The sequence below is a fragment of the Trachymyrmex cornetzi genome, unplaced genomic scaffold, assembly GCF_001594075.2.
Source record: "Trachymyrmex cornetzi isolate Tcor2-1 unplaced genomic scaffold, Tcor1.1 scaffold35, whole genome shotgun sequence".
Lineage (NCBI taxonomy): Eukaryota > Metazoa > Arthropoda > Insecta > Hymenoptera > Formicidae > Trachymyrmex > Trachymyrmex cornetzi.
In genome coordinates this window covers 1,304,537-1,331,013 of record NW_017298213.1, presented here as the reverse complement: position 1 = coordinate 1,331,013, position 26,477 = coordinate 1,304,537, and the positions used below count along the sequence as shown (strand labels likewise).

Genomic DNA, 26,477 nt, shown 5'->3' with positions numbered 1-26,477 from the left:
TTGCATGTATTTTATAGTCAAAGGACTCTAGTTTCGAAAAATATCAACACGATCTGTGTGAGTTAAATATTCTTTATTTTATAGCAAAAAATGTCAAAAATGGCCTTTTACTCCCCGGTTCTACTCTACAATTATTTTTAATATTCCATGCATACTCTCAATAGCCGGTATGAAGTTGGCACCCCATTTTGAAAAAATCGATATTTTATATACAGTTTCGTTTGCACCCACAATAGTTCCACAGTTCCTGCTAAGTTTTAACAATAGTTCCGATAATTTAGTTTTAAAAAAATTTTATAAATGGGGTGCCAACTTCGCGTGGCACCCCAAGTATCGCAAAAATTAATTTTTATCACGAAATTCTCGAAGAGTTCTACAGTTCCTGATAGGTTTCAGCGACAGTTCCGGCCTCTGTATTTTTAAACAATTTTTTAAAGTGAGAACCAGCACCCCATCGCAAGAGTAAAGTACCGCGTTACGGTCTCGCGGACTTTTTGCTATTTTACTACAGTTTTACAATAGTTTTAACGCTTTCTGTAGGTTTTGCACAGAGTTCTGGCCTCTATTATATTTAAACAATTTTTTATGTCAGAGCCAGCACCCCACTACAAGAGTAAAGTACCACGTAACAGTCAGTTCCCGCCGACTTTTTGCTATTTTCCGACAGTTCTATGATAGTCCTAACGCTTTCTGTAGATTTTGCAAAGAGTTCTGGCCTCTACGTATTTTTAAACAATTTTTTAATGTCAGAGCCAGCACCGTACCACAAGAATAAAGTACCACGTAACAGCCAGTTATCGTTTTATGGCAGTCCTTGATCATTTTCGCATACCAGTGACTGTTTTAAAAATAGGAACGTTGATAAAAACCTCTAAAAAGCGTTGAAATTATTGCAAAACAATAGGAAAATAGCAAAAAGTCCGCGAGAACTGGCTGTTACGTGGTACTTTACTCTTGCGGTGGGGTGCTCTCACTTTAAAAAATTGTTTAAAAATACTTAGGGGCCGGAACTGTCGCTGAAACCTATCAGGAACTGTAGAACTCTTCGAGAACTTTCGAATTTCGTGATAAAAATTAATTTTTGCGATATTTGGGGTGCCACGCGAAGTTGGCACCTCATTTATAAAAAAAATTTTTTTTTAGCTAAATCAACGGAACTATTGTTAAAACTTAGCAGGAATTGTAGAACTATTGTGGGTGCAACCGGAACTGTGTATAAAATATCGATTTTTTCAAAATGGGGTGCCATCTTCATACCAGCTACTCAATAACTCAAAAAATTGATGAAATCAGTTTTAGTTGAATAGGCGTGACTAATAATAAATTATTTTTATGAACATTTATTCATAAAGATTATGTTTTTTAAAATTTAGACATTTCTACGAATGGAATTAATTTTTTGTACGATATGGTGATCACGTTGAAAGCATGAAAATGATAAATTTTAAATCGCTGATCTTTTAACCGAAAGATGCCAATTTATTTTATTTACCCATTGCTCGAGGTGACATATCGATTCGATTACACATGTAGCGTCGCGCGTGAACGTCCGCAGGGGAACAGTGATCCTTAATAACATACTACGATGTACCCAATTTTCTCTCCCTTTCTTGATCTTTAGCTCCGGGCAAACTTGTCATTCGTAGTCGTTCCTCTTTCCTTAGTACCGTAAAACTGTGATATGCGACCTATGATTGGTAGGTCCCGTGTGATGTATCGCGAAGGAGTTTCACTGCCAAGACGACAACGATTATTAATAATTCTGCGAAGATAATTAATTGCCGTGTAGAAATTTATCGAGATTTCTTTACAGCAACCATCTTGAATAAACTTCATATTTGCCGAATGGTGCATGTACGCAATATCTCGTCTTTAGAAATGTAATTGTTGATATTGGAATGTAATTATTGATATCTTAATCGTCTTAATGAATGCACATTTTTATTATAAATTCAGTAGAAAAGGTTCTAAGCCTATAAAGAACTAGTGCAAACAAATTCGATAAATATTAATATAATAGTAATAATTTAATTGATAATGATAATAATCGGCAACTTATTTCCGTTCTACCATTTTATATACATTGTCATCAAATGTCATGGTGTAAATAAATCCATCATGTGTTAGAATATTTTGACAAGCACATTGCAAGTCCAAAACCGTGAAGATTGAGCTGCCGTTCAGTAACGTACGCGATACACGTAGGTAATGGGTTTGTAATTAGCCGGTGGACAGGCAGTAGTCGCAGGCTAATTAATAGTCTGGCCAAGACTCGAGCGCGGCATGGAGCCACACACCTCGCTGATTTCCGTGATATGCACACAGACATGCGCGAGACTTATCATCTGCGAGGATTTTATACGATTTACATCATAAATCGGGATTGTCAGTTTTAAATGTCATCAACTAAGAAACAGGTAGAAACAAAATACTATATTTACGTATGTGATTGTAATATATATGATATATTGTAGTAAGTAAAAATTAAATCGAAAAATGATCAGTATAAGCGAAGGTTACATTCAACCAAAGCGGATCTTCATGTTTTAATGGTCTAACATTTTTGCGTGAATCTTAGAATTTGTAATTTAAACATATACTGATTAATTATTTTTTAAATGATATATTTTCTATAATTAATACCCATCTTTTTGGGTATCTTACATATAATTTTAAGAAACATACAGTCTATTTTATACTTTATGAATAAATCGTTAATTACACAGCAAGAAATGATTATCAATTAAATGTCGAATCAACGTCAAATTGATATTGAAATCATCGTATCGATATCGATTCGACATCAATTCGATAACTCGTTTCTTCCTGGATAATATTTAATTTTTTAAAATAAAGTTTTTTTAAAAATTATTTTCTCTATACGAATAGTTTTTGTATTCACTGTATATACACATAAATACGCAAGAATATAACACACCGAAATATGATATATAATATAAATATACGCTGAGAGAAAAATGTTTGGTATTTGTAACTATAATTACATATCACTATAATTATGATTATTACTGCTATAATAATAGTAACAGTAACTATGTATATAGTTCTAGTAACAAATGTATATAGTTGGCAACCTAAAATGACTATATAATTGTAGTTGTTATAACCATAAAATAGTTGAAATTACTATAAAAATGATTCAAGTGACTATAATTTTATAGTTATATTTGGGAACAATCATAAAAAATATAGTTGTCCCAAAATATAACTATAAAATTATAGTCACTTGAACATTTTTATGGTAATTTCAACTATTTTATAGTTATAACAACTATAATTATATATATATAGTCATTTTAGGTTGCCAACTATATACATTTGTTGGTAGAACTATATACATAGTTACTGTTATTATTATTATAGCAGTAATAATCATAATTATAGTGATATGTAATTATAGTTACAAATACCAAACATTTTTCTCTCAGTGTATACGAGACATTAGCGAATAAGAATGCGGAAAGCAAATCAAAGAGCTTACATCGCGGGATATCGCACGAATAATTGAAGTTACGATTAAACGAATATATTACGGATTATCGTAAATTGTTACGATTGTAAATGGAATGGGAATGCGAACTCGTTTAAATGCAATGATAGACGGAAGACACACGAAGGATAATCTGGAAACGACTCCGAGAGTAGAAATCATTTTCGTTCCCGGCATCATAATAAATACGCAGCACCGCCCGTAGTGGAGCACGGCGGTTAATACGTTTCGCTACGGACAAAGACACTTCATTAATAATCGAAAGCACGTCTTTTGTGTCCGCAGGCTTTCTTCCTCAACACACTCGCTCCACTAACTCGCAACGAGCGCTTGTGTTACACGCGGTGTAGTAGATTTCTTCCTCGCATTAGTAGCTGTTCGTTAATCAACCGTCATGGAATTAATTGGATTTCGGTTGTGAACGTTAACAATTGACTTGATTCGCCTCGCGTTGATTGCCACACACTTCGAAAGCGTGCCTTGTTTTGTACATAGTAATCGTCGACTTGATAATTATCGTATAGAAACAACGCGATCTAAAATAACCCATAAATGATCCAAAATGTTAATTTATGTTTTAACATATTACTTAATATATATGTTTAATCATATGCGTGTATTCTTTTAATATGTATACTCAATTTTTTTAATTTTACACCAATATTACGTAATTTAAGTTTTTTTAAAGGTTTATATACACACAAAAACAAAACACACACACACACACACACATACATTCGTGATGTAGTGAATAATTTAAAAAACTAGGCATTAAAAATGCGTTATATCGTACGTAACGGTGCAGTTATTTATTATTCGCTATGAGTTATTCTCATGGTTGATAGCGTTCGTTCATTGGCCCGACTACGCTTGAAATATGTCCAGGTGCTTCGTTTCGACCGTTAGGCATTTTTTTGTACGTCCACGAACCAGGCGATGAATTAGAAGACCGCGTTTTTCCGTCATCGTCTGCGTTCCCTTCGTCCATCCGACGCACGACGGTGGACGGCGTCGCGTTCCACGTTTTGCACGGGGTATCGTAATTAGGAAGACATTACTCAAAGACAGCTTCCCTTTCCCCGAGGAGGATCACTTCTCTCCTGCTGTCCTCTCTCACGTAGATCTTCGGCTGCCTTTGGCTTCGGGGGCGTACGATTACTCACTTCTATGCGAAGGACGCGATTCGAGAAATTATCAGTAAATTACTGTACGGCTACGCACATGACTCTCTGTCACGCCCGTGCCACGCGAGATGATGAAGGGCAAACTACCCCTTATGCCATATAATGCCCGGTTCTTTCATGTACATGAGTTTTCGTCCGTCAACTTTGTGATTAAGCGATATCATCGTTGTTACCGATTTATTGCTTATATTCTCAATTTCTTAAAAAAATCGTAACTCTGAGAACATTCAGGAGAAATAAAAAATCTATTTATTGAACATTGTCTCTATTTAAATATTGTAATAGTACTTCATTTTACAGATTTCAATTTTTAATTAGAAATTAGAATATATACGAAATCAACTTGAATGAAGTCAACATAGATGTAATCATTATTCATCGAAATTGGAAAGAATATAAATATATTTTTATTAATAGTGATTGTAGATAGGTTCTTCTATACATTCACATTCGAAAACAGATGATTCAATTAACGCTTGACACACCATCGTGCATTTTTTAACCATTCGAGATCGAGGAGCGTCAGCAATTTACCAAACTCAAACGTGGTTTTCGCCGCATTCTTTATACACCGCGCATTAATATCGTCGGTGATTAGCCTGGACTTCGGGCCCACCTCATCTCATTTATCCCCCTTTTTTCTCCTCCTGGCCGTTTGATACCACAAGTCATTAAACCCTGTAGATCGGCCTGTCTTTCCTTCCACCCTTCTACACTCCTCATCCGTCTCTTCGTCTGACGATTGCCCTGGGCACTCGGAGATTCTGAATGCTGATAAAACGACAGGGCTCTTTGCTCCGGATGGTAAGAAATCCTCAAGGATTAGTTTATTAATGGCCATCGGGCGTAATTATCGGCTGCTCGGCGTCAAGGTGAATATTTCGATGATCATTCCGCCCAGTGGCTGTGCTGTTCTCGCAATCGTGATCTACATAGTTCTTTTTTCTGGCCTCGGTACGTTCACTTATCGTCTACCTTCCGATGCTCGCGGTCGCACTTATACTTAAGTAATAATTTAAATAGACATCTTTTGTGACTTGTAGTGAGGCCATAGACTCTCTTGTTTGAAATTGAGAAAATAAGAAAATAATATATACGATAAGTTACAGAAATTTGATCTCCTTGCTTATATTCTTTCTCTCCTCTTCACACAATAATCCTTTAATCATTTCAGTTTTTGGAGCGGAATTTTGATTGGAAGGTGGGAAGGTCCATTTAATCAGCAGGTTTATTAAGTCGACAAATAAAGCAAATTTCAATATATAATAATTACAATTACTTTCACCTAAAATCGGTATTCTTTTATTGTCTACTTATTGTATAGACAGTTTAATTAATCCTCAAAAATGAAATTCTTCTAGGGACATATTATTTTTAAAGATACCAGAAGGTTTGCGGGTTATCGTCGTATTTTTGTCCATTACTGATGCATTAGTAATAGACATGGCGATAACCCGCAAACCTTCTGGTATCTTTAAAAATATGTCTCTAAAAACAAATATTTTTTATGTTAGATGTTTTTTAGGTACAAGAAAATAGTATGTCAACGCTTTTTAAGCTTTCGCGGCTGTTATCTTTGAAGAAAGTATTTGTTTTTATTATACATTCACACACACTTACACGTATACATATTTCTTTTTATAAAATTATTTTGTACCTGTATAACTTATTTTGCTGAATTATGATATCTTGTTTCATCTCGATTAGTATAATGTTTCTTTATTTATAATTTATGCACCTGCTTTCCCCCTTTCTACTAGTTTATAAATATTTATCTCGAAATTCTGAAAATCTCAGACAAAGTTTCACAACGCGAGATCACCGCAAGCAAGACGGCCAGCCTTGTTTGGTGTTGAATTACACCGCTAGTCTGTTTCGAAGAACTTGAAAGCCTTCATCGTGTGAATATGACACCGGTCAGAAAATTTTTTACATTCTTCTTGAAAATGAATTAAAAAAGAATTTGATTTAGTAAATATATGAATATAATATTCGCTGCATTTCTTTTTATTTGCATTGTGTATCTTTTATTTAAAAATTGTGTATCATAATCTTTCCATTTTTTTAAATGAATTAGGAATCAATCGCTCTTTTGTTTAGCATAATATACATGTAATAATAGTGGCATAATGACTGCACGCAAATGTAAATACAGCAACGCGTAATGAAACCTTTCTTCACGGTTGTTCTTTATTTTTGTTTCCTTGTGCTTGCTTTTTTATGTCGACGAAGTGGCTCCTGCCCAGGGAAAAAATCGTGTGCTACTGCCTGTTAGCTAAACAAAGACTCATTGTTACATCGAAATTTTGTTGATAATATTTGAAAAAATCCCGACTAGTAATATACATAAATCAAATCGAAAGTCTTATTTCTCGACGAGCATAAATTGCCATATTAAGATATTAAACGTTAATAATCTTAATTGTCTTCCTAAATTGTCTTCTAAAGATTTTTGTTCTACTTTTTCTCTTTTACATTTATATATATAAAACGTTTATATTCAAAAAATATAAAATAGATATCTTTGGTTAAATTTTTATAAAGAATCCATAATTACGAAGAACTTTCATATTCGATAATTATAACTACAAGTACCTATATATATATAAAACTTTTAATTTTTTTGATCCTGTTATATAATCTATCTCTCACGTGCATCGACTACTTAATAATCACGTTACGCGGTTCATTATTAAAAAATGTGAAGCACAGAAAATTAAAATGGTCTCAACGTTGCCAAAGCTGCAGTTACAGTGCAAAAAACGCAAATCACGAAAATAGCGATTCGGCGACGTAGTTGACGCGCGACGACAGCGCGCCTGGTATAATGAGATTTTGCCGGAAGTCGCGTCGAAGGAGGAGCGAAGGAGGCTGAAGTGAGCCCCCGAGTCGGCGTTGTCCGTGCACAACAGAAGCGCGGTTTCCTTGAAGGGGCGCCCCCGCGGCGCGGCGCGGCGCAGGGCCCCTCCATGAACGAATCTAATTAAACGCTAAATTGTTATTTTAAGTTTAATAACAACCATAATGATCTCGCGCCCGAGCTGGGGCTCTGTTATTATCCAGATTGCATATTTTCTGGTAGATTAAGTTCCTTAAGCGAAGGGAGAGCTGCGCTCCCGGCAAGAGAGTACGAAGCTCTTCAGATGAACTTGATGCAACCGAGAGCGGAGAATCTTGCCTGGTGGCGGTGCAACTCCAATTGCAAACTGTATCTCGCGGCATATGTAACCGGACCAATTATGCCGTGTTGTTGCTTTGAAGAATCTGGAAAATATATTCAACTTACTGTAAAATCGAAACGAGGATTTTAAGAATTTTATACACTGAAAGAAAAGATTGGCTGCTGCAGCAATTTAGATGGCAAAATGTATCACAACATTTTTAATTGGCTTGCAGCCAATTTTTGATTGCGTTAGCCTTTTGAAAAATGCTATGCCATATTCATTCAACCTTTTCTTTCAGTGTATCAATTATCAGTCTCATTAATCCTATATAAAAATGTTTCAAAATTGAAAATTTTATTTATCACTGAAAGTCATAACACAAAATTAAAATTATTTGCAAAATGTTACATTAATACGAAACATTTATACCGTAAAAAGATATGAGTTATTTGAATGGCGACTATAGCGAAATAATATAATTGCAAATGTTGATGGCTCAGTGAATGAATCTCACCGCTCCTTTCGAGCACCTACATACATGTGATGGCTTTTTAACGCTAATTCTGTAGCTCTCGCGAGCATGGTACGTGGCATTCTCGGAGAACGATTCGTCATCTCTCCTACTGTCACGTCATCCGGTGGTGAACACGGTGCAGCAATGCATTTCTTACTGTTGCAAGTAAACGTACGTTTTTTCCCGTCTCTCGCACCATTTCCCTCGGTTCTCCTTTTCATCGCCCTCCGTTACGCGACGGCAATTACACCATTGCGTTGAGTCGGAAAAACCATTGGCGAAATACACGAGTGCGGTATGCGACCGTGGCAAAAATAAACGTCTCTTTACAAACTCGTGCGTACAACTATACTGATAAGAAAAGCTGATATATGTCGTCGCACTTGCAATTAATCGCATGCGTTGCTCCTCCAACTAGAATGAAACTTACTTGAAAAACATCTGACTGACTTTAACTTTATGTTTGGCAAAGTGAGAGAGCTATGATCAATAAATATACACTATACATGAATCTGTATACATTTATCTATATAACTATGTTTGTATCTATTTCATTTGTCCTTATTTTAGAGTCTGTTGTATAATATATGTCTTAAAATATATTAATGTTATTTAATAATATAAATTGTACATACAGGATGTATCTGAAATAACACCCACTAATCATACAGTACTATTCCTAATAAAAAACTAAGTCGAAAAGTCCTCTACCATTTTGCAATTTTCACAATAGTTAACGAAACATTAATTTATAAACATTGCTTAATAAACAGATAAAATCATTGTATAATTTTAAGATATCTTTCAGTGTTCTTTGTGAAATATTTTGAAGATGTTTCTTAAAGAATTCTTAAAGATATTTTAAAGTTGTTTTACACATCGATTTTAGACATTTTGCTCATTCACTGAGAGAAAAATGTTTGGTATTTGTAACTATAATTACATATCACTATAATTATGATTATTACTGCTATAATAATAGTAACAGTAACTATGTATATAGTTCTACCAACAAATGTATATAGTTGGCAACCTAAAATGACTATAATTATAGCTGTTATAACCATAAAATAGTTGAAATTACCAGAAAAATGATTCAAGTGACTATAATTTTATAGTTCTCCATACCATATTTTTTATGGTTGTTCCAAAATATAACTATAAAATTATAGTCACCTGAATCATTGTTATAGTAATTTCAACTATTTTATCGTTATAACAACTATAATTATAGTCATTTTAGGTTGCCAACTATGTACATTTGTTGCTAGAACTTATACATAGTTACTGTTATTATTATTATAGCAGTAATAATCATAATTATAGTGATATGTAATTATAGTTACAAATACCAAACATTTTTCTCTCAGTGTTGGGTAATTAAAAAAAATATTGCGAAAATTACAAAATAGTAGAGGACTTTTCGACTCGGTTTTTTATTAGGAATAGCATTATATGATTAGTAGGCGTTATTTCAGATACACCATGTATATAATATGTATAATATACTATTATTACTTCTGTAGCAACGTCAATAATTTTTTATTGTAAAAATCATACATATATAATCATTATTAATATAAATTTTAAAATTCTACTCATCATATAAATAACGTACAACGTAGTAAGTAAAATGAATTTCATATAACAAAAGTGTAAATTCCATTGTACAGAAAAGAGAAAGATAGAAAGGGAAGATTTCTAATGAAGCTCTCATTTGGCAAGACACACCGAGTAGGCACAACTGTGGCCGTAGCAATTATCTCATTGCAATTAGAAAGGGCTATGTATCTCCGAGAAAAGAGGGTTCCGCGGGCAAAACGCGATCTCCTTTAAACGAATTGTCATCGTCAGTGCTTCAAGAATGCTCTACCAGCATCCTTCTTATGGCCGAGTTAGCTGGGTATAGGAAGTGTTCTCCTCTCTCTCCTCCCGCTCTAATGGCGGCATCTAAAAAGTACCGGCGAGTTTGCCAATTAAGGAACACTATCCGCGGCATACGATCGCTTGTGGCTGATCCAGCTGTAGAAACGCGCTATATCGAGTCGACTCTTAAAGCCATATTCAGATATTAATTATTATGCGAGTCGTGTGCACCGTTTTGCCACGATTTAAATCATCAGTAAGAACGATCGGCATGAAAAATCATCTCGGTATTTTACTCGCGTGTCGCCTTCCCTTTTCTCTGCACCGCGAAAGAACGGGAAAAAGTTTCACTCAAAATGGTAACGCGTAAATATTCTCCCAATACCGAAACCGGATGAACTTTCACCGAAGAACCCCCCCTGAAGAACAGTGACGCAGCTTCCTTTGGAATTTCGTGGCGTCAATTATCCACCATATATAGAAGTAGAACGGAATGTGTCACAGAGTTCTGCTTTGTATTAAGCGTTAAATGACCGCTAAATGATTGTACAATAAATATTCCTTTTTTTCCTTTTTTCACTTTGTGTAACTTGAAACCCGAAATTACTTCTCTTATCAAAATAATCTATTCTTAAAATAATTTTTTAAATAAATTGTTAATAATCTAATATTTAAATAATAAATGAAAAAAACGGGCAATTAAGAGCCTAAATTCGCAGTAATTGGAGCGATTATATAAACATATATTTCTCAGTACTACATATACATATATAAGAAATACCGAACGTTTCGGCTTAATTCAAGTAGTAGCAAATCAAAGTAATCAAGTACAGCAAGGGAGTCTCTAATACTTGGATTAGCACTATTTTCATTTTTTAAATATATTTGGATTGTCTTTAAATTGACATCTTTCTTTTTTACTTATTGCAGGTTCTCCTTGCGAGCACGATGGTATTTGCGTGAACACGCCCGGATCCTTCGCCTGCAATTGCACGCAAGGATTCACGGGTCCGCGATGCGAGACGAATGTGAACGAGTGCGAGTCGCATCCATGTCAGAATGACGGTTCCTGCCTGGACGATCCTGGGACCTTTCGATGCGTCTGCATGCCTGGTAAGTACGTCGCTCTCTATAATTCATCTCACGATATTTGCGGATGATTACGTGTCCCTTTGACGTCGCGTCCCGCACTTTTCTCTCTCGAGAGCAGCGATACATCTCTTCGCACGTCCTGCACATCCCAAAAGGGACACCGCATAATTCCCTTCACTTCCTCGCGTGACCATGAACGTGACGCGTCGCGTTTGGAAACACACGTTGGTCGCTTTTATGATGGCAATTTCTTTTTGAACTGTTGTACCGTTTATGTTTCGCCCAAGTATAACTTGTATATATCGATCACCATGTTACACGTATTTCGTTCCGCATGCTTTTTGATCGTTTCATACAAAGTTTGTCGTGAAAGTTGTAATTACTTTCGGAAGTGCTCGCTTCTCTCCCGAACATGGATCATTTATTTTCGTGGTCCTGTCGTTCGAAACGATAATACGTTTTTATTTTCGCGTGAGACGTTTCTTGCAAAAGTGAAGTAGTTCCTTCCGTTGGAAAGTTTATCTTTCCTTATATAGTAGCATCATTACCTCGATAAAGTAAGTAATCAGCTAAAAGTGTAGATAATCAATTTTAAATCCTAGTTGAAACTTAACAATATCAATAGTAACAAAAAGATTAAGAAAGCTTCTTGTTAATTTGAATTGCCTAGAACGAGACTCAAACGAATTCGCTTTTTCAGTTAAATTTCGAATTTTATAAAGATGGATTAATGATTTTTATTTCAAGGTGTCAATATTTTTGCAACTAATGCCTGTTTCTATCAATTTAATTTAATTTTAATGTCGGTTCAACTGACTCTCCATCTTCTAATTCTAAGAATTAAAACAGATTAAGAGTAAATTCAACTGAGATTAAAGTTAATCTACATTGATAGAAAAGAGCATATGACTGATAGCGTTTTCCACTGGAAAACTAGTGCAACACTGGTGTGCACTGAGTGCAATTGTGTTGTTCCATTGTAAAAACTAGTTCAGTGTTTAATGTTCAGTGTTTAATTTCATTGATGAAACTAGTGCAAAAAACTTGCACTGAGTTCAATTCTTGCTCCACTGTCTTCGAAGTCAGTGGAGACCAGTGCAAGTTGAAATTGAGGTTGTGTTCGTGCTAAGGTATGATATATTATGTTATAATATGATATTACATTATTATATAATTAATGTTATAACAATGACATTGTTTAGTTTCAATATTTCTAATAATAGCTATGCAATGATATTTTGACGTTTAAAACTCTTGAAATGTAAAAATTTAATTAAAAAAAATGTTTTAAATAGATAAATGAATCAGAATATTGTAAAATAAATAATTTAAGGTTGAACATAGTTATATATATTTTTAGGGGTGTTATAAAATAGATGTAAATAAAATGAATGTCTAATGATATGTTCCATTGAACCGCACTAAACCTGCACTATTACTGCACTAGTGCAGTTTTCATCTACCTAGCACGGCGCTATAGTGCTGCACCAGTTTTCCCAGTGGAAAACGCTATGAGATGCATTTTCGCGGGAAATCGAGGAGATGCGAGATGCGAGATGCGAGATGCGAGATGCGAGACGCGCGAAAAGACGCGATCCGCCGCGCGCGATAGGCGGCCGGTTGCCGCCGCGCCACGTAGCTGACGTAGCACGGAGGACCTCAGGCCCCAGCCGGGGCCCCCGGGTCCCGAAGCCCGCACTATGTCGTCTGTAAATTCTTCCGAGATGACAGTGCGCCGCGGCTTGCATTATCTGATACACAAGAGCTGTGGCGGAAGGGCAGCGACCGGCAACTCGTTTGCTGTTTTAACGTCGGCGCGTAAGTCAGCCTTAATTGTTTGACACTGGTGGAACGACGCGATCTATCCCTCGATCCGTTAAGAGATCGGTCCCTTTAAGGGCTCGAACGTAAAGCCGCGAGAGATCGCACGATCGATAATCGATATAATCGACAGCGAATGCACGCGCGTTATCGCCGAGATCATAGAATCGCACAAACGGCGGAAATTTTCTCAAGTCCGCATTTATTTATGATTACAAGTACGAATTCCCCTTTTAAGATAATTAATGGTGATTATAGGGGAGGACATACAAATATTCGTGGATTAAATGATAGTCAAAGATGAACGTCGTTATTAGCATGTGATTCCAGGTCGTTAAATTGAAATTGTTTTAATACTGTAAGTTTTTGTAGTTACATTGTATATAGAATGATTGGAAAAGCATAAAAATCAAACTAATTTGGAGTTACACTACTTATTTACTGTTTATATCGAGAATTGTTATATTAAAGAACAGATGTATATTAAAGAACACAGTCGAATGAAATGTCTTTAACATCAAAGAGGAGTTGTGCTCTGAAAAGATTGGGCGGAGGAAATCGGGAGTTGAAAAAAGTGAAATAACAAAAAATTAGGGACTCTTTCTCGAATAGACTCTGGCAAGGTTGAAGAGTGGGATGAACGAGGAAAGGGGCGAGCATAAAATATGATAGCGAGATTCGCGAAATATGAGACCGAGACGACGGGATCCGTTGCCCCGGGCCCCCATGGGCCCCCATGGGCCTCCATACGGACACAAAGGCTTATCTTGTCCCTCGGCTTACTCCGCCATTTTGGTACTCCACCTCCGCCTTCCCACTTCTTCCTTCTTCTTTTACCTCGTCCTGCGTCTCCTTGGGTTCATTCTCGTCTTTTTCGTCTCTTCTTGTGTCGACCCTTCGTCGAGCCTTACGTCGTGCCTTCCTTTCTTGTCGGGACCCGCTGTCCCGTAAAAGGATCCGCTAAGTAGCGCTAAGAGGTTCGAGGAAAGAGGATCCTCGGGCATTCAGAATTTTGCACGACGGACCCGCAGCATCGGTGTTTTGCACGTATTATATCTGGCCTTTGTAATTGTTGGCGCGGCTCCTCCGCATCTCTGTTTCGCGTTGTGCGCGTAATGAGAGAAGCTTTTCTCCATCGAGCGGAGAAATTAGATCTGGATCACGACCGTTGCGAGATATCGTTATTCTTCTGAATCAGTGTGACCCCAAGACGTTCCGATGCTGAACGCTCGACAGATTCTTGAACATCCGTGATATTCTTTGAAACGAAAGAAGTAAAATTTGCGCTCATAAATAGCAAGCTCGAGTTAAATTTTGGAAATGAAATCTCAATTAAATTTCTATTAAATTTTAATAAAAATGTTTGTTATATAATTGACATATATCATATTCTTAATGTTCTAATCAAATATTCTTCATAATGTTCTCGTTTGCAGTTCTCGTGCTGCAGTATTTAATTTGTTTGTGTGCTGTAATAGATATTATATCTTTAATTAATCATTTTTATTATCAATTATTATACATGATTGTATTACGAATCGGAATCTTGCCAAATATATGCAGATACATTATATCGTGGATACTATAAGAGGTATTCGTCGTATTGTGCTCTCACGTATATAAAGTGAGTTTATGATCATCCGCGTATATAATAAAGAGGAGGAGTGGCATGAGATCTTCCAGTGTCATTGACGTACGAGGGCAATTACGACGCTATTGCGTTTTCTACCGGGCGATCTGATAGTACTGGCTCTCTTCTTGGCTGATGAATGCTCGTGCGATGCGCACTTCGTAGGCTGCAGTCCTGAAAAATGTCGATTAATAAATCGGTAGCGCGGCGAGCGATATACCGCGAATTACATCAACTCGCTATTAAACAACACAGAAATATAATGAGTCGGTCCTTTCAACCGACGGTTGTTAAATTGCATACACGACTCTCTGTGTCGACTATCATTATGCAATAACGACGTGAGGTTCTCTGAATTGCGACTGGTTGCTTGATATTTTAACGAGAAAGACTTGAGTGACCTTACTAAGTAAGTTACTTCTTGCTCCAGACCTCAACATAATTTAATAAGTCTTATCGATCATAATAAAACAGCATGAGACTATTATTTCTTAAAATTTAATATATGTGTGTGTAAAACATTGCAATGGTACGAACGCAAATTAACATCAATAAGGCGATTATTACTGAAATCATTATTCAATTTAAAAACGGGGCGTGTATATCGCAAAAATATGAAAGCACTATGTTTAATTGAATAAAACTTTAGCAATAATCTCTCTTGTAACATGCAGTTACAATTCTGCCGTAAGTCAGACTCATCCACTCCCGCAGTGTTCTAGTTGCTCGACCGTAGTTTGTGCGAATGAAGATGACATAAAGTCAGCATCGCGCGGGAAGGCATTACAAATCGCCGCGCAAACACTCTAACATACAATGTGAAACAATGTTATCCGCCATGCCATCACGCGTTCATGTACTTCCAGGTGTTCACACGGAACAGGAATTCGCGAGACGGGTAGTCTTCTTCCTCAGGTAGTGCGTACCTCTTAAGATCCTCAAAGGTACTTAAAGTCAGTTTCCACTTTTCGCTATGACTTGCCGAATTAAAACAATTGCGTTTTCATTCGCGTTTCTCAGATCTCGCTCTTTGTATTGGTGATCTAGAGATAATCGATCGTACAGATACCATTAAAAAAGGTGTAAAAAGTGCCGCGGGGCCGAATTGTAATCGAGACATATTTTACTGTCACGCGCAATCTGTGAGTTTTTCTTTTTTCTCTCGACTCTGTCTCTCGTTCTCGTGCCATTCCTTTTACGACGCGCATCGCATCGCGGAAGATTTGTTACCCCCGGACCAAGAGGGAGATATCTCAATATTCGCAGCTTGATACACCCAACGAATCATTCACTGATACGCGTATGTCAGGGTGTTACAGATACATACTAGGCAGTACGACGAATTGCGCGGCAAACTTTGCATGGCCAAGCGTGGTTTAATAGACAATGACAGTGACTTTATACATTATAAAGTTTATACTACAAAGTTTTATTATTTATATTATAAAGTTTATGTTATAAAGTCACCGTCATTGTCTATTAAACCACGCTTGGCCCGTCATACTGCCTAGTATGTATCTGTAATACCCTGTACACATATATGCACTGTGCTGCATATCTCGAAGGAGTTCTGCCATCAGACACACGCGGAAATTTGTATGATACATTAGTAAAGATATAGATTGCTACGATTCAGCCTTGCATTGTCGCAAGAGGCACAATAACTGCCACGTTCTGTTATCTTTCAACCCTTATTTGCGCTCTCTTCTCGTGATCTCTTTTTCTCTTGCAACAGATTTAACCGCACCTCTTTTCTTGACTTTCTAAGGTGCTAGAACTTCAATTTTTGCGAATTGCAATGAGCAATAGATATCATCAACGAAGAACTCCATTTACAACAGAAGAAGATTTATTGGAGAAATGTATATTATTAAATTATATTATTTAAACGTACTTATTTAATAATTTTTTAATGTAATTATAGGTTATCTTAGTCACAATTTTATTATAGATTTCATATTTATTAAATTGTATTGTATTTGCAAAATGCTTATTACTTGCGATATTTTTATCTATATATACACCTGTGAGACTGGTGTATTTTGAGAACAATGTTAATATTATCTTTGACTGAAATCATTTCAATCGACATATTCAGTCTCGCGTTCGGGAACCTCGCGTGATTGTTAGTTTGCTTGCTTGCGAGATCACCTTTGGCGAAGTTTGGACTAATTAAGTGGGCATAGTTCTCCTCGCGAAATGAAGTATTCATGCATTGTTTCTTTTCGATCGGCAAGAAAGACAGCAAGTTAGTTGTCGAAGCAGAGGTGGATGCACCAACTGTCAAGAGTGACGGCACCCTCCCGGGCGAAGGAGACGCGCGCATTTATTGTCCAGATCTCTTTTGAATGCTCTTTTCACGGACATCGCGATTTCCTTTTTCTTCCGCGTCCCTCCGCGCGCATGTTCGATTCTTCGGTCACTTCATCATTCCATCGCCGAAAGATGTCGATGCCATTTTTATCACACAGCTTGAGGAACAATACATGCTGCGATCTTAGGACGTGGCCCTGCCGAATAATGTCTGATTTATGCCTGCAGAAACACTAATTCTGAACATTAAAGATTTTCCTTGTGTACGTCTCTAACTTATATTAGTTTATATTAATAGTAATTAAGAACTTATATTATTAGTAAATATGTAATTATATTATTTGTATAAACAAGAAAATCAGTCATCATTAGTTTAGTTATTTTATTATTTTGTATATACTCGATAAATTGTATTTTTAATAGAAGACAACAAAAGCTTTCGTAAGTATCGACTTCGCAATATAGAAATTGTTGACGTATTTACGGTTACATAAATACGGTGCCGTAGTTAAAAGCGTCGAGGAGGCCCGCCAAGATTCTATCTGAGCTTACCCAACACGCCCGTTAAGTCTTCCGGCGGACTTTATCCGCTTGATCTGCGCTCACAAGTTCTTTCTTCAGCTCCTCATCCCCTCACCACTTGCACTGGCCTGTCTTCTTCCACGATTGTACTTCCTTTGTTCACTTATATATCACTCGTTCTTCTTCGTCCAGTTTCGTCAAAATTAGACGGAGAAATTTCAAAAAGACGGCATCTAACTAGTCCAGATAATTAATCCGGCAAAGCTAGAGAATCAAGATAAATTTTTAAGGTGCAATTTTTATTCACGAAAAGAGTGAGATAAGAAAGAAGAAATTTGTCTCTGAATCATTCGTGATTATTACAAGTCTAATTATCATGATTGATAATGCCACTTTTAAAAATTTAAAAAGTTTTATTTATAAAGATATTACATTACTATATTAAAGTAAAAAGGAAATTATTTTCTAATAATGAATAGGCTGCTATAAACGATACTTTAATTCTTCGAATTTTCTATTGATTTTACTAAACTTATATCTATAGTTTAACAGTTTACACGAATTACCAAACACATGAAGATCCGAGTTCTACTATAAAATAACTAAGATAGTAAAACACACACACGACACGAAACAAAAGGTTAGAAGTGACGCGAGAAGAGGGAAAGATCGCGAAGTAAGAATGTCTTGAGCCGTTTCGTTACTAACAAGCCGGATTGTCTCTCAGCAAGACGCCATATGCCATTCTGCGCATCTTCTTCGTCCGGGCATCAGTCACTCTTGCAATCGTCATCAGGAACCTTGACGACGTCATAGGATCGTACATACGTGTGCGTGCGTGCTTGCCTGCGTACGTGCACGTGGTCCAACGATGCCTTGTGTTTTGCCTCGAAGCACTCGTGATATATGGCCGCCATGAACGAGACGGACACACCGCGCCTTCTGGGTAACGTGTCTCTTCTGCATGTTCCTCCGCTCGTTACTTCCTGCATTTTTTTTTCCACTCGACAGTGCACTACCGGCAGGAGTTCTTAGACGGAGGAAAAAGTTCGAAACGAATATTGGCTTTATAAGTGAGACGAATAGCGTTCAAAAGTGACATCAATAAAATTATTCTTCCTGGGGCATATAAGTAACATTTCCTATATATTTTATATAATATATACACTGAGAGAAAAATGTTTGGTATTTGTAACTATAATTACATATCACTATAATTATGATTATTACTGCTATAATAATAATAACAGTAACTATGTATATAGTTCTAGCAACAAATGTATATAGTTGGCAACCTAAAATGATTAATTATAGTTGTTATAACCATAAAAAATATGGTCGTCCCAAAATATAACTATAAAAGTATAGTCACTTGAAACATTTTTATAGTAATTTCAACTATTTTATGGTTATAACAACTATAATTATATAAAGTCATTTTAGGTTGCCAACTATATACATTTGTTGCTAGAACTATATACATAGTTACTATTATTATTATTATTATAGCAGTAATAATCATAATTATAGTGATATGTAATTATAGTTACAAATACCAAACATTTTTCTCTCAGTGTATTTACCGTATATATGTATAATAAAAGATATTCCTTATTAATATGATACGATTATATTAATATATTTATATTTTTTAATGATATTTTTATTAATGTAAATTGTATTAATTTTATGGCTGAAAAAAATTAAATTTTTAAAAATCAAATTATTATATACGTATCTTTTTTATTGTATTCAACGGTTTTGTTGTATCCATTGATATCGCATTTACTAAAATTCGTTTCACTTGACATATGATGTTTTATATCTTGTATGAGAGAGAGAGAATTGTTCAAGCATCCTTATTTAAATTTACAGAACTGGTCCTTGTTCTGAGTTCGCTATTATATATGTTAGCGATGAACACGTGTTTGAATACATTCTCGCAAGCATTCGCGCGCGTTGGAATCTCAACTTTTCGACGAAGCGCGCTTTTCGCTGGCTCCATTCGAAACCAACGCATCATTGTGACGAGGAAATTGGTCTTCGCGAGTCGACGAACCGCGGCCAATGGAATTACGTCCGTTCTGACGCTGACAAAGGGCAGCCTGATTTCTATGGGACGAATTCCCTTCGCCGGTGACTGTGCCGGCTCTTTCGTTCGCGTTTGTCCCCTCCTCGTTCCTCCCTGTCGTGGAAATAGCCAATTTAAAGGTACAACGGGATCGACATGCGTGCGTGCGTGCGTGCGTCCGTGCATGTGCAAGAAAGTGCACGGAGTCGCATACAAATGCAGCTTTAAATGCAGTCCCTAGGCCCCATCGATGGTACCATTCCGCACGGAGGATGGTTTCCTTTGCACCGCTTTCAGTGTAGGTCGCGCCGACTCGACCTCTCTTCCCGTCTTCGTCGAGGAGAGTCGCGATCGTAAACCGGAGCTGGCAACGAATCCAGAACGAATCGGGAGTGCTTTCGACACGATGTCTTTGACGAAGAGGAAGTCAACTCGGGATGACTTCGAATGAATCGCGAAAGAGAAGCGAGAGCTCAATCAGAAAGCGTTATTGTTCTATTTTGCATCTTTAAATTTATGTTGCAACTGCACACAATTGCTTTCAATTATTCTGTAAAAATACTTTAGCTAATCAAGAATTCAATTTTTGAAGTTTATCAAGAACTTTTTTTTTTTTTTTCAATTGTCCATCCAGTTTCCGTATATTTCCATTAATGTGACTGGGGATGATGTAAAATCCGATCTACATAATGCGTCGTCTACAATACACGGAGTAACAAGTAAGAGTAAGAAATTGACCAATTACAGTCGATTATTCTTCTCATATTCGATGTGATTGGTCAATTTCTTTCTCTTACTTCTTGTAGAAGACGCAGAACGCGAGTCGCAGGTTGCAAGTAAAGCTCCAGATACCAAAATAGCGCAGTCCTCCATTTTCGACTTACTAACTATATCATATACCAATAATATTAAGCGCTTATTGGACTACAGACAACTAGATCGAAAATGGCGGTCGAAACAACTGTGGCGACTCGCCACTAGAGGTCCACGGGACTCACTCGATTCGCGTGAGCACCGCAGCCACGCGAATTACCTTTAAATAGAAACATCGTTCTGGATTCATTCCAGGCGTCTAAGGCAAGTCCCACACTACATCGCCTTACTGATGAGTCTAGTACTGTAGGACCAGGACGGAACACTGCGGCCGACTACAAAGCTTCGAGTCAGGCTTCCTTAGTGGACATTCACACAACCAATAGGCACAAAGTTGTCGGCATTTCAGCTCAGATAAAAGGATTGCGCTACTTTGGTATATCTAGAGCTTTACTTGCAACCTAACCTGCGACTCACGTTCTGCGCCTTATGTAGATCGGACTTAACACTGGTTTCTCGTCTGTTCTGCGGTCACGGCGCAAAGTTTAACGCAGGCGTCCCGCTCAAGCCGGATTCGCAGAATACGAAGGCGAAGGTACAACGACACTGGAGACATTGTTCTGTCTCGCGGTGTTATTTATCTCAAATCTCTGTCACCAAGTTCTACGCCTATCGTGGCACTCCGACGTGTATCGTAAAACAACAACAAAGAAGAAGAAAACCTGGAAGACGGAGCAGAAAAAAGTTATAAAATCACAGAACGAACAAGATTCTGCATCCCTGAGACTGCACTTCGTATACGTTGTCTTTGTGCGGAAACGACATTTGTATCGTATGACCAAATCGCGATAATCGCTATTAACTTATTAAAAGTATCAACTTTTAATCTGGCATAAGAGAAAATTTTCAAAAAGTAAATCCTTTTATAAATTTGCATGTTATAAAAAATATATTTTTCTACTATAAGAAAATTAATTTAAAAAATTCTTAATTAATAAGAGATGGAGGAATAAGGAGATGACACACATTTGTGTTCCAAAACTTTGTAATTCAACGAATCACGTTATACCTTTATAGAATAATATTAGACAACGTCAAAATATCATTTTGATTTTTATAAAAAGCATGAGATGAACTTTACTCAACATCACACTCGCTGTAACGACGTACAGTTCAACTACAAGTCAAGGGTACGGTATCTAATTTACTGTCGCCCGTAGAGGTCAGAGTCATTGATATTCCACGGATCGGCGGATCGAACAGGAATCGCGGCCTCGGTCGGGATCTCCACGTCCATCCGGGATCGATAATTTTCTTCCGCGGGGAACACGATGTATGGCCCTGTACCGTCGACGGCATCGATCCGTCTGATCCACCGCTATATCGATGTACCGTTATCCTGTGCGGCGAACGGGCGTGTGACGGCAAAAGAGGCGGGAGACAATCCTAGATTCCCGCTGATAACAGCAGAATGACGAGTGAAATCTGATAGAAAAGAGCGTTTGATGGATAGACAAGCCGGTATAAACATATATATATATATATATATGTATGTATATATACGTACATATATCTACCAAGAAGCTCGTTTTGCTACCGAAGAGATAGAGTAAAGATAAAACAATATTGGCACTGAGTCGTTCCTCTACATATCTTCTGTTCGATTGGTTCATTTGCTTCGATTCTCAACCATGGCATTTAGTGGAGTTGCCATAAATTTATGTTTAAATCTGAAAAAAGCACACCTTCGGATATTGAAATAATCGATAAAACTAGAAAATCCACACTTTATACCATCATAATATCATATTAATAACAAATAATAAATAAAGGTAAACGTGGAAAAAATACAACGTAAAATAAGTATTGAGAAAAATTTATTAATTAAGTTGAAATCATACTTGTTTAAACTTTAAAAAATTTCGATGTATATATAATAAAAAGTAACTTGGATAACATCATCTTAAATATTAAAGGAACAATATATGAAAACTTTAAACATAACAAACAAGTAACGGATAAAATTTGAGATTAGTATTATTGCAAGTCACGACGATTCCTCATTTTCGTATAAATTATCGAATTCGCTGAGATTAATTTTAACTGAAACAATCTTTTGATCGTTTCTTCTTAATATTATCCCGCGTTGATAAGAATCAATCCGATCGAATGGAAAGAACTTGGGCGGAGATACTGTCGTTATCGCAGCAAGGAAATTAATTTGGATCCTGAAATGAACCATCGCTTTATTGGCGGAAGTTAATTACCGTAACCGAAGTTCTCTCCTTGCCAATTCTTCTCTTCTCTCACTCTTTTTTTTTATCACCTTTGGCTCCGCCTTCTTGTACCGTTCCCCATTAAAGCGCAAATTGGCGCTTTCTTATTTCGCTGATCAAAGGACAATTTTCACAAATATTTGATTGTACAGATGCCGTTATGTTTTGCTAAGTTTTGTATCAACATATTATTATGCTGTATCTAATTACGAAAGTATTTTGTAAATTTATTTATAATATAATGAGTCTAATTTCAGTGAATACTGCATTGCTTGAGACCAAGTATTATTCTTGAAAATATATGGATACATATTTGTTTCATGTTTTCCTTTAAAGAACTGATGTATTCTTTTTTTATATCAGTTTAGTTTCCTTATCAATTATATTAATATAATTTGACAATTTTTGAACACTTCTATAATACTTATGTAATTTATTTGACTTTAATTACTCGATACTGTTTATATCATAAATTAGTTTTTTATTTTTAATTTTATATATTTATTCACATATTTTTTATACATTTATATATTTCTTTAATTTAACGTTGTTAAAACGTATTATCTTGATCCTTCGACAAATCGTTCTTTACTTTTTGTTCTGAGCATCCAATTCGTTTGGGAACATATCGGAAGCGTGTCGGCACGATTTTCGCTATAATAAGAGCAAGCATAAGACAATAGAGGAAGGACTGAGAATCAAGAAAAGGATGTACGAAATTGTGTAACGTTGTAAATTTCCTTGCCTCATCTTACCAATTCCGAGCTTTCGATTCGCTTATGAGAAAACCTTTGGCACAGACTGTGTTTCATTACTCATAACGTTACCGTAAGACAATAATACTAAGCATAACTGAATTGAGGAAAAATTAGATATATCTTCGCTGACTATCTTTTTTGTCTGTTTTATAAAATGTTTCCGTTCCGCCTTAATAAAAGACGAAGTATGTTTTATTGTAATTGCGATCGTTTCGAAACTGCCAAGATCGCTTTATGAGGAAGCATCATTATTCTTATTTAATAAAAATTGTTTTTATGGACTCTTTTAATTAAAAAATGTATTTGGACTGCGTAATAAAATTCTTACTTTATACAAGTAATATAGGAACTTCTTAAAAACATTATCTTAAATTTATGGTCATATTTAGTGTGTGTCTCGGTAATGTATAATACGTAAGATCTTAATTTTTGATCGGTAATTTCATTGAGTTTTATTAATGCCGGTGGGGGATTAATGGGCGAGCAAATTACAATCGGAGACGAGCTTGGAGCCCGTTGCTACATATGTCGAATGATCGATGGTATCGTAGTATTTATTATTCATTACCGTTAAGACAGACATACCTACACTCGTAGCCTGGTTGGCGAGTAATTAAAATGATTAATGCCTTTCTTAATTGTCGAACCGAGAGACAGAAAGGATTGTAATCTTAGCCGATGCGACTGCAAAAGTTCGAATTTTATTATTGCGCTCGCTCAGGATTTCTTTATGTTTCATTCGTACGTGTTACATCTCGTGGCAAGAGTACAATTAACAACCTAGAAATATAAAGAGAGAAAAATAAAAGTTTTTTACGAATTTGGTTCACGTGCGAGCTGGAAGATCAGTTATTTTAAAACAACTTTTCCTACTTAATGTCATGGTTTGCTCATCGCGAAGCACGTAAACGCGTTTTGCTAAAGTTTTATTAATAAGCGTACATGCAGTCGTAATAATGCGAGTAATAATGTAAACATTTGCTTTTACACAACGATGTATAATACCCAACGGATTAACATACCGATGCGCCGCGTTAATCTTTTATTGGTTGACCGAACCATTCCGCTCGTAATGAAAGATGAACCCTCAACAAGATGACGTATTGTTGTTATCAACATATTGATAGCTCCTTTTTTTCTACTCGAATACCAATAAAGTTATAGATTATCGAGTCGACTAGTATTGAAAGAGAAAGAGAGACTCCCTTCGCGTTTCTTCGCCATAAATCGTTCTTCTCTATCGCGTTATTTCTATCCGATATCACACCAACTCGTTCTGCTAATTGCACTCTTTTATAATTTACTTTTGACATTAGATATTTAATACGCACATAACTTACGTACTTAAGTACTCGTGAGTACTTAATGTTGTGTGTATTAATCAGCAACAACTGTGGAAATTGAAATGGGTTGGTCTAATAAAATGTTGAAGCTAAGTGGGGTTGTAAAATATTGAATCTCGTTCATTAAATAGCTCTAAATTGGATTTATATTGATACGAATGCAATTCAGTTAATTAAGAAAAGGTCTCGTTATTTATGTTTTCGAATTTTTATTTTTAATGTTATATCGTATCTAGAAAATATAATTTATCACGTATCTCATATATATATATATATATATATATTTACTTGTTATTTTTTTTAAATCTTTTGATTGATTCTAAAGTTTACTGGAATTATTCTATACTACTTATTTATAAATGTAAATGTAAAATTTAATTTAACATCGCCATTTCGAACTCTATATATTTTTCTTTTATTAATACATTTGTTCCCGACGTGTCTACTCGTGCAAAAAAATGTAAAACGTTATTTAGCAAATAAAAGTTACAGAATATGTAATACTGATTCCGAAAGAATGTGCGATTTAATGATCATCGTTTCTGCCGAACCCTCATACGTTACTCAACTTACCATATTTCCTCGGCATCCGCTTCCGTTACCTATTCCGGCGGTATTTTTGTGCCATGAATTAGCTCGATCCTGATTAGATACACGCACGCGATCACATTAACAGCAATTCATATATAATGATTTGAATCTTTTAACAACCGTACGAGGTATGATGCCACATAAATCCTTGAACAATTCCCATTCTGCGAGAGATCAACGGAAAATATATTTTACAATTGTCTTATATATTTTTTGCAACTTTTTATTTGCTTAATGCAATTTAATAAATAATGAAGTATTATAATAAGATATAAAAAAATCTTAAGAGAAATAGACACTATAACGGGCCCGTAATATGAAAATATCTATAGAAATTTTTTACAAAGAGTAAATAAGCAATAGATCTTTTTAAAACCTGAAAGGTATACTATTAGGTATATTTTTAAGTAGAAAAAATTTTTGTAAATTTTATGTACGGCCCATCTTTGCTATACCTACAAAAATCGCTAGTACATTTCGAAAAAGTATCGGTCGTACGATTCATCTGAAATCAAAAAGAATATTTATAAACTATGGTTATATCCATCCAACGTAGGAAAAAATTTATGTCTCAAATAATGACAAAATGGCGGACATCTAATAAAAAATTGTATTTGTAAGGAGCTTACTTGGGAAAAGATAGGATACAGTTTCCACACAATTCAGCGGACAGCCTTTATTCCGACACACGCCGTTTTCTTTATCACATTTTTCTCTACGCACGCATTTCTTGTTGCGGCTCAACGCCACCGCGATTGGTCGGATTGTTACCAGCGCTCTGGTTGGATAATTTAGGGCGCGGCGGTCAAACTTCTTACATATTGTTAATAAACATTAAAGGAAACGTTTAATTTAAAATATCCTACGTCGGATGATAGCCATAGACGTATAATCTATAATCAATAATAAGATATAGATACTGTATAAAATAAAAAAGATTTTTTTGTACTTAAAAATATAATATATCTTTTAGGTTTTAAAAAGATCCATTGCTTATTTTCTTTGTAA

The 26,477-nt window shown here is 35.9% G+C and overlaps 1 protein-coding gene across 2 annotated transcripts in view; it reads left to right on the top strand.

Moving 5' to 3' along the window:
• Positions 1 to 26,477, top strand: part of N (neurogenic locus Notch protein) — a 297,648-nt gene that overhangs the window by 197,332 nt on the left and 73,839 nt on the right. For both annotated transcript variants that reach the window (XM_018510747.1, XM_018510748.1), the window contains one exon: positions 11,170 to 11,352. In XM_018510747.1, the coding sequence (XP_018366249.1) occupies positions 11,170 to 11,352 (183 nt within the window). The remainder of the gene's footprint in view (positions 1 to 11,169; positions 11,353 to 26,477) is intronic.